General features: G+C 42.6%; 1 protein-coding gene across 6 annotated transcripts in view; it reads left to right on the top strand.

The window, feature by feature from the left end:
- The first annotated feature begins 751 nt into the window (after nt 1-751).
- The window catches only part of TNRC6B (trinucleotide repeat containing adaptor 6B), a 240,152-nt gene continuing 228,055 nt past the window's right edge, over nt 752-12,848 (top strand). For 3 of the 6 annotated variants that reach the window (XM_044985465.1, XM_044985413.1, XM_044985405.1), the window contains exons 1-2: nt 822-846; nt 1,125-1,235. In XM_044985465.1, the coding sequence (XP_044841400.1) occupies nt 837-846; nt 1,125-1,235 (121 nt within the window). In that variant the 5' untranslated portion in view covers nt 822-836. Of the gene's footprint in view, nt 847-895; nt 920-1,015; nt 1,044-1,124; nt 1,236-12,848 lie in introns of those variants that run through there. The other 3 variants (XM_044985398.1, XM_044985473.1, XM_044985443.1) reach the window with 3 other exon arrangements.

Below are 12,848 nucleotides of genomic sequence, written 5' to 3'. Positions count from 1 at the left end.
CCCCTTGCTAAGCGGGGGGTGCGAGGGTTTAGCGCTCAGTGGCGCATGACTATTGTCCAATCAGTGGCGCGGTTAGATGATACCCTGGCTGTTAAATCATCAGTAGCTATGGTTGATATGACCAATAGCATTGCTTGTTGTTGTCCACCAGCTGAAAGGTTGGTGGGCGGGGCACCCCTAACTACTTCCACCAATGGCTTGCGAGCTTCACTAAGACCGACACCTCCCATGCCAAATAGCATTTCAATCCGTCTGAAACCTGCAGGGGGCGGTGCAACCGGGGGATAAATAGCATCGGAAGCTATGCGGGGGTGGGTTGTTGCGTCTCTGTCATTAACCAGTTGAAGGGCGGAGGCGAGGAGGCGGGGCGTCGCGGATCTGAATGTTTATAGCTTGGCCCTATTAATAACCTGAACACCCGCCATAATCTCTCCCTCTTGCTGGGCCCACACGGGAGCCGGTGGGTGTGTCTACAGTTGACTGACGTAGCTCTTCTAACCACCTGACATGGGCGGGGCTGCGGGCGCGCGGTGAAGCGCCAAACGGCGGGGCACTCTGAGAACCACAGCTCGGTGGGGGGGGGCACTCTGTTTTGTGACGAGCCCGATATTCACCCAATGGGTGGGAGAGACTAAAAATACAGCCCAATGAAGGGTGTGGAAGGGCAGGAGCAGTGGGCGTGAACTCTTCCCACGGGCTGGGGTTGTAGCCAATGGGGAGAAGGGAAGAGGAGTCGCCAGCCAATGAATTATGTGGAGGGGGCATGTATCAACTTATGACTGTCAGTGAATGTAGCCAATAGGTGGGGAGGTAGTGACGACGCTACCCAATTGAAGATGCGGAAAGGTGGGCATTGTTATGATAGGCAAGAGTTGTGGCTAATGGGCGGAGAGATCATCGAGGCAATATCCAATTAACAGTACGGAGGGGTGAAAAGGGGGCGAGGATGTGCATGATGGGCAGGGAATGAGGCCAATGGGCAGGGAGGTCGTCGCAACACTGTCCAGTGAGCGGCGCGGGGGGCGGCCCGGAGGCGTGTCTCGGTGTGTTTGGGTTCGTGCTCCTGGGGGGAGGGAGACGGCGGCGAGGAAAGTTTTTATTTTTTAATTTTATTTTGTTTTCAGTTTCTGGGGTTCGCGCTTCCCCGGCGGGTGAAGCGAGCGGGCGGGAGGAGCCGCCCCCGGCGCTGAGAAGAAGGGGGCTGCGCGCCCCACGGCGGCGGCGGCTCCTCGGCGGTGAGTGCGGGACAGGGCCCCCCCGGGCACAGACACTCGGCGGGGTCTCCGCCGGCCTCTTCCCTGCGCCTCTCTTCCCGCGGGCAGGCCCCGCCCCAGCACCCAGGGGCAGCGGGGGTCTGGCTGCAGACCGGCCCCGCCCGGTGCGATCCCCCGCCGCGCCAGGGCTCTCCCGCGGGCGGCTCCGCTGGGGACTGAGGCGCTGCCCTCAGCGTGCGCGGGGACAGGGGGCCGCTCGGGGGCGGGGGGTGTCCAGGCCGGGAGTTTAACTGGTGCCCGAGCCCCGCCCCTTGCGGAGGGAGGGGCAGCCCCGGACTCCGCCAGGGGGAGGCGAAACGGGCCCGGAGCCCGCGGTCTCCTTCCCTCAGGGCGGTTGGGGGGGAGCCTGTCTGCCCGCGGCCGGATGGGGCCTGCAGCGCCGCCCGCTGCACGAGCCTCCGCATCCTCGGCGCGGCGCGCGAGGCCAGAAGGGACCCGCGGAACATCCCGCCTGACCCCCGGCACAGCCCAGGCCGCCCGCAGCGGGGACTAGAGCAGAGCCACGCAGCCCGCGGGAGGCTGGAGTGTGATGTGCCCCAGGGAGAGACTAGGAGCCTGTCTGGGCGCTAATGCGAACAAGCCGCTAACAAACCTTTAGTGGTTGAAATTAGCCTGCTCCGCTGAGTGTGGATAAACTCCCGAGGTTATTTTCCTAGCACTGCAAACCACATTGGATTTGTTTAACATGGTGCTAGTTAAAATGAGTGTGTAGGCGGGAGGAGAGACCAGACTTAAGAGGTGTGTCCCAGGCTCAAACCAGTTCTCAGAGCTGTTCGTTTCATAGGAAAATGTGAGAAGACAAATCGCTAGTGCCGCTTAACGCTGCCTGCAGGATGGTGACCAGCAAACTCTCATCTGCCTGCTTTGTGATGCTCCATATGTTGTTAATATATATTATATATCACTAAATAGGAATAGGACATAACTGAGGTAATCTAGATTTGTGAAGTGTGTGGTTTGTTTTTTGTTTTGTTTTGTTTTTTTAACTGAACCTAGAGATAAGTGGTCATGCTGAGGCCCTGTATTTGCATTCACAGTCAGACATGCTTAGTATGACCCTTTGGCTTTTTTAATGTCAAATTGTATCTTGTTTTTTAAACTTTTGGTTTTAATATGCAGACTATTTTGAGCAGTCTGTAGAAATACATACTGCTTGCAAAGTATTGTCATCTTCAAGTTTCTCTTGTCATCTATGTTTATATTTAAGAAAGGAATTTTATCTTTAATATAAACTCTTGTATGACTAGCTAAGAATCATGAGTATCTTGCATTTGCATTTAACAAGACTCTAGATTTTCGTGAAAGATGCTGCAAAAAATGGTAATAGTCTTTGATAGCTTGTTATGTCTCTTGGTTTTGAAGATCTGTATGACATTACAGTTGTAGACTAATGCACGAGAGCAGATGGGTGTATTCATGTACCTCAAAATAAGACAAATCTGTTTAGCCCATAACAGTTTAATTGAATTATAACATCAGGAGTTGGCTGGCCCATCTAGGGGTATAGGCCACAGTTCTAGTTAGTGCAACTCATCAGTCAGTACAACACATGCTGTGAAGTAAGGTAATCATTCTGTGTGCAGCTGGCATGGTACTTCACAGTGTGGCTCTCTCACTGGAGCTAGGCTAACTGGAGAGGAGTTAATCACGTAGTGATGACATAGCCTTACAGGCTTGCAACAGCAGTTTGGGAGGTCTCTTCACTGCTGAAAAGGTCAGCTGCTGCCCTTTTTTTTTTTTTTACAGCAAGGTGTAGTTAGTTATCTCTAGGCTTGGAGGGATTAGATTTTTTGGGGGGAAATACCAGCTTTCTCATACACATGCGAACTGGCAAAAAATATATTCCTCGATAATTGAAATTTAGATAGGCAAAGAGGAAAGTCTGCTTGAAAACTTACTAGAGTTCAATTTAAGGATATTTGTGTATTTTGACATGATGTTGACAATTTGTGTTTTAACAGTTTATAAAGCTTTAGTTTTTTTAATCTTGGCATCTACTGTAATTAAATTATTATTGTCTGACCCCCATATACTGTCCCAAATGTGTGACACTTCAAATTGATAAAAATAGAAACAAACAGAAATTATTAAAGAAAATAAAATTGAATTCTACCAAGCCTCATTATCTTGCTGTAAAGTCCTAGTGGAGGTAAGGTGCAAGCTATATAGCTAGGTGAGGTCAACATTATACTTACCTCCTTCCCCCCCCCCCCCCCCCAATCTGGGTTTGACCTCGCCTACCTACATCCCAGTAAAAACTACATAGCCTTCTCATCACTAAGATTTTACAGAAAAATAGCTAATGGGTCTTAGCTTGTAAAAACACACCTTTTTCATCAGTGAAGGCATAGCCTTGATTTCTAGTATCTATATGGAGGTATTGATGGGAGGTCCAGAATTGGGAATCTTTTCAGACTCTGGCTGTTAGGTGTGCACAGGAAAAATTGGGACACGTTACCTACAGAATAATCAGGCTCCTCAGCCACATATATTTCCATACTACTGCAGATATTTTTATATTGCTGCATATTATGGCAGAAAAATGTTAGCTTTCATTTTAAAAATTAAACCTTCAAAATATGAACCAAAGTAATAGCTGAGTCTTCAGACAACCTGAAACAACAGTGAAGTGTGAACTTTCATTCACCTCAGTGAAATATAAACCATTTAAATGTCAATGTTGTCTGTTTCACTGCTGATCACTCTAGCAAAAACATCAAGCTAAAATGTTTGTCATTTTTGCATAGTGGCAGATGTTTGGGCTATAGTGGGCCAAGCTAGTTGCTGTTAAGGGTTTCTGAGGTGTGGAACTAGGAATCAACCCCATTTTGCTTTCCAAAAGGTGTTGAAAGAATTGAGGTCATTTTGCTAGTATCAGAATCATCAGTTACCTTATGGATAACAGAAACTAAAACAAACTTGCACTCCTTCTTGGGTTCCAAAAACTTCAGTTGTTCCCTATCCAGCTGTCAAAACCTCCAGTCTTCTCCCAATAATTCCTACACTGTTGTCAGTATAAAAATTTGCAGTGCATTTGAAAATTTAAAACTAGTGGCAGTATAAAATAAATTATACAAAGAACTCATGGGGGTGGGGGCAGACTTTGAGGCCAAGGGAGCCTTAGGGTGGCAAAACTGCCTCACACAGGAGGATTGGGAATACTTTGTTGTGCCAAAGATAGAAGGACAAAATAAGGGTAAGCAAAAAAGGATGGCACACAATAGAAAGCTGCAATAAAATTAATTCAGATATTTAAAAAAAAGGAACCTGTTTAAATATTCTTGTTCTAGTGAAATTAGAGTTGCTGTTCACATTTGTAAAAGAGTTGGGTTTGTAATTAAGTTGTGTCAAACCAAGCTCATAAAATAATCCTTTCACACTGGTCATCTTCAATGTCTTTATAGAAAAAAAAATCTAATTCTAATGAGGTTGTGGAGAGTATTTTAAATGGTGAGGGTTTGTTTACACAGTGGGGTAATGTGCAGTAATGTGTTGCGTGTTAATTGGTCTGTGTTGACCCTGCTGGTGTGCACTGAAGTTATCCTAGAATGAAGCCCTGTCTGTTTTGTTAACAGTTCAGGTACTTCATTCTACAGTTCCTGTAGAACTCTTGGCTGTACACCTGAGCATGATGACTTGTTGCTGTTTAAATTGTTTGTTTCATCACCACTTATACATCATTCTGATTGTACCTACTACTTATTACCTGGTAAACGTATATGTTGCCCTGATTTCTTCTGTAGTGAAGTCTGATACAAAGAAATCATGTAACTTCGCTGCAGTGTCTTTTATCCTCAGTTGCTTGCTATACTCCATAATAGATCAACAGATCAGTCAAGACTTCTGCAGGCTTTGTACTTCTGGTATACTTTAAAAAAAGTTACAGCTAGTGTTGTCTGATATCTTAACTTTACTGTTTAGCATTTTCTCTACCTTTTTATTTCTGAGTTCAGAATCAATATCTCTATCTTTGTTTGTGGTGCACCAGCATGGTCCATCTTCTAAGAAGAATATTATAACAAATGCTGCAGAGCTAATGTGAAATATCTGACACCACCAAATGTCATTTTGTCCTAACGCTGGCTATTTTTTTAAAACCTCTAGATTTTAGAAAACGTTCTCTACTTTATGACAATTGTGAAGGTCACTTTTTATGCCTAAATGGTCCATTGAAATTCTTTTTTAATGATTATAGTATTGTTTTGAAAACTATTGGCATAGATTCCTGTCCCATGAGTATATTCTCATGGGACAGGAATCACAAGAAAATAAGCATTCTCGAGTTGTAATAAGGCTTCTAATCATAAACACATGGATTATAGGCTGTATTAATAAAACATATTTCCAGTGATTGTCCCACTGAAGGACAATGTGATATGTAATAGAGCCTACGGCTCAAGATCTTCTGGAAAGAACAATATCTGTTAAGACTTCTGGCTGCATTGCTGATACACTTAGCCAACCTAACCTGTATTGCCTTTCTTCTTTGTTCTTTTCCTCTCCAGAAATTAATAAAAAAAATCATTCTACAGTTCATCTCCTGGGCACCCTGTGTGGCAGTGAACAAAATGAATACTGCTTTTTGCAGGATTTGACACTAAATCTTTTTGTTACAGCCCAGCTAATAGAAATAGGGATGCTTTTAGTACTCTAGGCAGCTGTTACTGTCAGATGAAGCTGCCAGTAGAGAGATTTCTGTTTAGGCCTTGACTGGTTGAGTAGAAGTCAGAAATCCTCTGATTTCTCCACTCCCTTCCATATCAATGTGTAATAAAAGGTGCTCTCCTGATGTATAAAAAAAAAAGTAAATAACTTTTAGAAATGTTTGTTCTCTGTACCCTCCGGACAAATAGTGAAAACATTCTTAGCTGTGAGATCCACAGAGCAGCAGATACACTTGCTTGCAAGCATTTGGGAGCTTATTCCATTTGTGAGGCAATGGACATGTAATAAGAATATACAGCATTTAGACAATGCTTTGTGTTTTTAAAGCAATGTACAAACATCAATCAGTCTTCACATTAACCCTCTCGCAGTAGCATACTGAATGCAAGGATACTGCTAACTTCGTCCTATGGCATGGACATTGTGGGAGAAGGTTCTGAAGTTTTTATCTTTTTATGAGGTGTAGGGGTTGTAATCTCATCTTGGATGAACTTTTTGTTTACAGTGTATTGAACTATGGAGATGACCTTGACTAGTTTCACCAAGTCCGTATGGATTACATTTCTGGGGATTGTCAGGCTCTGGAGTTCAGAAATCAAATAAACTAAGAAATACATTTAAATTATTTTGTATAGATGAGTGAAAATGTGATGGATTATTTATGCAAAATGTGGAAAGAAAACTTTTTTTTCTGAGTGTTTCACTGTTAAAATAAATAAACTTTACATATTTAAATGACTATACCTAGAAACTGGAGGGAAAAAAAACACCTCTTAACCAGTGAGGCCCTTTTGTGCTATGGAAAAAGATATAATCAGATTAGAGAAGAGAAATGGAAGGTACTATAAACTATAATGGAAGATGAATGCCGTGAGAGAGTGTGGTCAGAATGAAAGTGTAAAGTATAAAGTGGTAGGCAGCAAGAAGGTCAAAATACATGCAGAGGATCAAAGGCCAAAAAGGCTAATTAGTGGATCAGAGGATAAGAAGTCAAACTGAAAAATAAAGGGGTGATCGTTTATTTTTTAGGCAGCTTGACAGAGTATTAGGAGAGAGGTGATACAATAATAGCACGTTGCTTGAAAGGGACACTAAATAATGGAGTTATGAAGGAAGGTAAGATTCACTTATTCTTTCATTTAAATTTACTTTTTAAAATTCCATCTCATAATTCCCCGTAGTCAGCATTATTAAGAAGCACTGTAATGGAAAACAAACTGATAAGGTTTCTAGTAGAGTCCTGAACTGCTTGGAGGGTGAAGACTGATGTACTACGGAAGTCCTGATAATGAGAAATCAGTACCCTGATGCTAGTGGATCCAGCAGCACTCTACCAAAAAGATAATTCTTGTAGCCATAGAGAGCTTCCTTCTCTGTCTAGCTGACAAATTCCAGGTTCTGCCTTCTGTCTTAATAGTCACACATAAGGAAACCCTTACTGAATGACTGTCTTCCTGTTCTTGCCTTACTTAACTTATTTCTACTTCAAGACAGCCAGAACAGAGTGCACGTTAAGTCACCCTTCTAAGATCAGATACTATGTCCTGCAGTTCTGTGGCTAACTTCCTTTGGAATTCAGTGTAGATTTAAACCTTTATGAGAGCAAGTAAGTAAAAGCATGTCTCTAAACCAGTTAAGTTAAACTGGCAGAAAACCATATGTGAATGCTCTTGTTTTAAGAGTGGCTTATATTTATTTAGCTTGAACAATAAAATAAGAGCATCTGGGTAGGGATTTGAACCAGTTTAACTGAATTGGTTTAAAGACATGCCTTTAAACTGTGCATGTTTGTGTGTAGACAGGGCCTGAGTTTTATACAATGAGAACATGCTTGTCTAATGCATGTGTGTATGGGCTAGGTACTATAAAGCTTTTATTCTAAGCAAAACACTAATGCCTGGTCTAGGCACAGATATTTGGACTAGTATAACTAATTTGGTTAGGCATGTGATTTTTTTTTTTTTAAACTAAGTATTATTTCTATTACCATAGTGCCTAGGAACCCTAGTCATGGACCTGCATCCCATTGTGCTACGTACTGTACAAACACAGAACTAAAAGACTGTTTTGCCCCAAGGCGTTTACAATCGAAGTATAAGATGAGAACAGCTGGATATAGACAGGCAGAGGAATACATGGAAACAGTGAGGTTGGCAAGCTTTTAGAACTATCTGCATCCCAATACTGATCCAACAAGTTAAATTTATTTGTTAGTTCCTTTGCTGGAAGGTGCCACCAATTGATAGGTGTAGTTGTGAAAAGTTCTTCCACAAGATGGTTCACTATGTGTGTTTGAAAACCTTTTTATTTCATTTCTACCCTGGAATTGACCCTTTAACTTTTGCAAACAGTCTGCTTGCTCCTTCTGGAGAACCTTGGCATACCTTAGAGCACTTCTCATTTTTCCATGCAGCTTTCTGTAGAATCTGCTTCAGTACTCAGCAATTTGACATTTCTGTGATTTGGAAGCCTTCATAATGATACTCAACCCTATTGTTTGCAATAGAAAGAAAACATGGATTTACCTCCTTTAGCTGTACAGTGAAAACCTTATTTCAGATGGCTGGGTTCATGTTCATAAAACTGTGCCTTAATAAAGATAACATAGTAGGTAAAAACACTTACTAGCTATAGCAGTGTCTTGCACAGTCTTTATGAGCCTTTAGGGAAAATAGTGTAGCTTTGAACTTCATCTGATTAAGTGCTGAAATTAGCCCTCTTTTTCTTCACTCCCAAGTGAATTCAGGGGCACCATTGTCTCCATCAGGGTATCGAAGTCCATGACAGAAGCTGGCTCCTATAGCCTGAAGAGAAATGAGCCTGTAGAAAGCAAGCAGCTTCCAACCAAGATGCATACATTTGCAGTAACTGCCAAAGATCATGCAAATCTTGGATTGGACTATTCAGTCACATGAGAGATTGCAAATTATCAGTCTCTCGCAGATGAAAGGATGCCAACACAAGTGAATTCAGTTGCTTAAATTCAAGAATGCCCTGTAAAATTATTTCTAATAAGGTAGCATAATTCAGGCTCTGTTTTTGTCACGGATTCTGCAGTGGCCCATATGGCTAGCCCGGGAGCTGGCTGAGTAGCTTGGGCAGTCCCTGGGCCGGTCGCACTGGATGCTCTTGGGGCAGTCTCAGGGCTTCCTGACCCCCAGCAGCAGGAGTTGGGGGGGGGCTGGGGATTGGGGTGCAGTGCTTGCCTCAGGGGGAGTTCCCCAGAATGGCAACAGGAAGTCCTCTCCCTCAGCTCCTAGCTCCATATGCTGCCTCCGCCCGTAGGTACCACCCCTGCAGCGCCCATTGGCCGCCGTTCCCAGCCAATGGAAGCTGCAGAACTGGCACTCGGAGCAGAGGCAGCACATGGAGTTAGGAGCTGGAGGTCACCACTTCCCAGGTGCCGGGTAGGGAACCTTCCCCAGCCCTCCCAATCTCTCTCTTCCCCCCCACCCCCCCAGCACCTGCCATGCCCCCCTGGGTCTCTCCCTGCCAGCACCTGCGGTGCCCCCGGACCTGCCCCTCCAGCCCCTCTCCCCAGTGTTTTAGTCAGGGGTATATAGTAAAAGTCATGGACAGGTCACAGGCCGTGAATTTTTCTTTACTGCCCGTGACCTGTCCATGACTTACTAAAAATACTGTACCTGTGACTAAAACATAGCCTTAGCCATAATATGTCTCACATGAGATAGTAGCTTCAGGATATTGCCACCTACTCTTTTTTTTTTTTTTAGTTTTAAATTTATCTTACTTTGTAATCTGTCTGAGGGCTTGTCTACACGATAGTTTTTTTGTTCTTTTTCTTTTGCAGTTATAATGATACAGTTAAACTACTGCAGTTATTTGGGTGTAACTCTCCTGTGTGGACATGCTTATTCCAGAATAAGAGTGGCTTTTTCCAGTTTAGTTTAAATCACTTCCAAAATGACACAAGTTAAGTGGAAAAAGGCACTGTTATCCCAAACTAAGTGTGTCCACATGGGGAGTTATATGTAGCAACTTAAATTCACAGCCTTTCCTGTATAGACAAGCCATTTGTCGGAAAATAAAATTCTCCATCAGTTTTGTCTTTTTCCATTTATAGTAAATGCTTAATTTTCCATTTGTTTGTTATGGAGCTTGAAATTAACATGACTTTTGTTAGTTCTTTGATAATGATCCTTATAGCATTTCCACATGTCTCCTGGTGGATCCATAAGGTCATTATTCACCATTCTGGAGAGAAGATGTTGCAACTGAACATTTTAAAAAGTCCCAGTCAAAGCTTGATAATAAATTGTAAGTCTGGAGTTTTGGATGCAGTATTCCAGCTGTTAGCATGAATCCCTTAATGTCAAATTATCCTTGCTTGACTGTGTCTGAAATCTCATTGTTGTCATATTTAAAAAAAAAACCAAAAAACCCAAACCAAACAAAAAAAACCCCAAACAACAAACCCTCAAAATAGAGAGCATGCAACAAATGTCTTCACAATCATACTACCACAAACATGTCATGAGGTTTTAGATAAAATACAAGCTGGGGTGATAAAATTAACCATATAACAGAGGAAACAAAAAGAAGTCTGAAAACATAACAAACCTCTCCTGCTGCCATTGGCATAAGCATGGAAACCTCATACTGAGGCTTAATGCAGATTAGCACAAAGGATCTTTTATGATGTATGTCAAGAATCCATTTTTTATTACCTTTTCAAGATTCACCTAAAAAACATATCTCCAAAGAAGAGTACAGATGTACACAATAGACAGCGATGCTTTGTTTAATGTATATTTACATGGTAGACTGTAATGGCTCATCCACTAGAGAAATGTCTTTTAAAACAGATTAAAAGGACTTGGAAGCTAGCCATGAAAGGGATTCTCAATGATTTTAGGAATATTTACTTGATTAAAACATAACTAAGTTTATTACAGGTCTGTTTTGATAATCATTATGCAGCGTGTCTGCTTTTGGATGGATATGATGTCTACTTTAGATACATAGAAAGTATCAATATTATATGCATAAAGTGGTATTTCTTTACGTATTGCATTTTCTTTTTTTTGTTTGTGTTTTTCTGTGCATGTGTGCATGTCTTTTCCTTGTCTGCTGTTTGGTCAAAAGATAGGCATGGTGCCAAATGTGCTCACTGGCAATTAAAAATGTAGATGAGTCTCTTTTTTTGTGTGTGAGGAGGATGGGAGCGAAAGAAGTATCTGACAGTACCTGTGAGAGATCATGTATTAAGGCAGATGTGAATTGTCACTGGAGTCACAAATATAGATGAAGAAGAAAATTGTTGTGGTTCAGATCCTAGCTGCATTGGAGAAGTCTGGTTCTTTAATGAAGGTAGCTCTTCCTTTGCTATCTTCCCCATCATTACCCTCTCAATATTAGGTCAACGTGTTTTGGTTGCGATTTTTAAATAGGTGAGAATTAAAGCTACATTTAATAACAATACCAGATGTTTGTATAACATTACATAAGCCCTCGAGAACAGGATGTGGTGCTAGGGTTTAAAAATTAAATTTAGAAAAAAAAAACAACAACCCCAAATGCTGTCCTTTAGGGATCACATGTTGGTTTTAGGCCATTTCTTAAGCTGCTCATCCACCTTCTGCAGATGTTACAACTGCCCTTATCCTGGCACATTGCTATTGTATTTTCAGAAGTGTCTTTTTTAAAGTAAGAGTAAAGAATCTCTTTATAAGAGGGGTAGCCGCGTTAGTATGGATCTGTAAAAAGTGACAGAGTCCTGTGGCACCTTATAGACTAACAGATGTATTGGAGCGTAAGCTTTCATGGGTGAATACCCTCTGAATCTCTTTATGTATTTCACTAGGCGATATTCATTTTTTTGAATGAGACTTGAGTAGAAATTTGTGCTACAAATCCAATCTTGCTCATCCATATATCAGAAAAAGATTTCCTGTGGTGCTAGTTGATAACTACTCACAAGAAATTTTTTAAAGAAGCTTAAATAAAAGTTCAGCTTAATATAGTAGACTAATTTGGAAGGAAAAATGTGTACGTTTGGTGGAAAAGAAATGTACTTAATTTCCTAATGTTCTAGCTTCCACCATTTAGAAAATACTGGCAAAAAATTATTTCTGATGTATTAACTGGAACCTAAAACAGTATTGCCAACTCCAAATGTTAATATGTTTGATTCTTCCTTTGAATATTAAATCTTTTCTTGCTCTCATGATTGCAGAGAACCTTCTTTTTTTCTTCTAATGAAAGCTGAGATTCTCAGGCCGTAGCACGATCCTAGCAGCTGGCATTTAAGAAAAACACAACACATTGCAATGCTTGTGATACTATCCAGCAAGTTGGCAACACGGCAAAATATTCCATATTGTGGGTTACTTTTTTTGTTTTCTCTTGGTTTACCTGGCATATGTTCTAGTCTGACATAGCTAGCTATTGCCATTGGCTGTTTGTGGCTGCCTCCTTTTGTGAACAGGGTTTGAAGAGGCTGATGGAGATAAAAATACTCTTCATTCTTCTTTGGCAACTCCTCTCTTATTCATCTTCCCCAGTTAGCTGGTGCCCCCCATGGTCCTTTCCCACCCCTTTGTTGGCTGCCTGATTCCTCGCTTCCACCTCCACCCTGGAAGCAGCCAGCAGCAGGTCCAGCTCCTAGGCAGAGGTGTGCAAGTGGCTCCGTGCAGTTCTTGCCCGCAGGCACTGCTTCCCCCCTTCCCCAGCTGCCATTGGCTGGGAACCAGCCAATGGGAGTGCGGAGCTGGTGCTCGGGGCGGGGGCAGTGTGTGGAGCTGTGTGTCCCCCCTGCCTAGGAGCTGGACCTGCTGCTGGCCACTTCCAGGGCGCAGCGCGGTGTTAGAACAGGTAGGGACTAACCTTCCTTAGCTGGGCAGCACCGCCGATGGGACTTTTAACAGCCCAGTCAGCAGTGCTGACCAG

The sequence above is a fragment of the Mauremys mutica genome, chromosome 1 (assembly GCF_020497125.1).
Source record: "Mauremys mutica isolate MM-2020 ecotype Southern chromosome 1, ASM2049712v1, whole genome shotgun sequence".
Taxonomy (NCBI): Eukaryota; Metazoa; Chordata; order Testudines; family Geoemydidae; genus Mauremys; species Mauremys mutica.
This window is presented reverse-complemented; position numbering and strand designations above follow the sequence as displayed.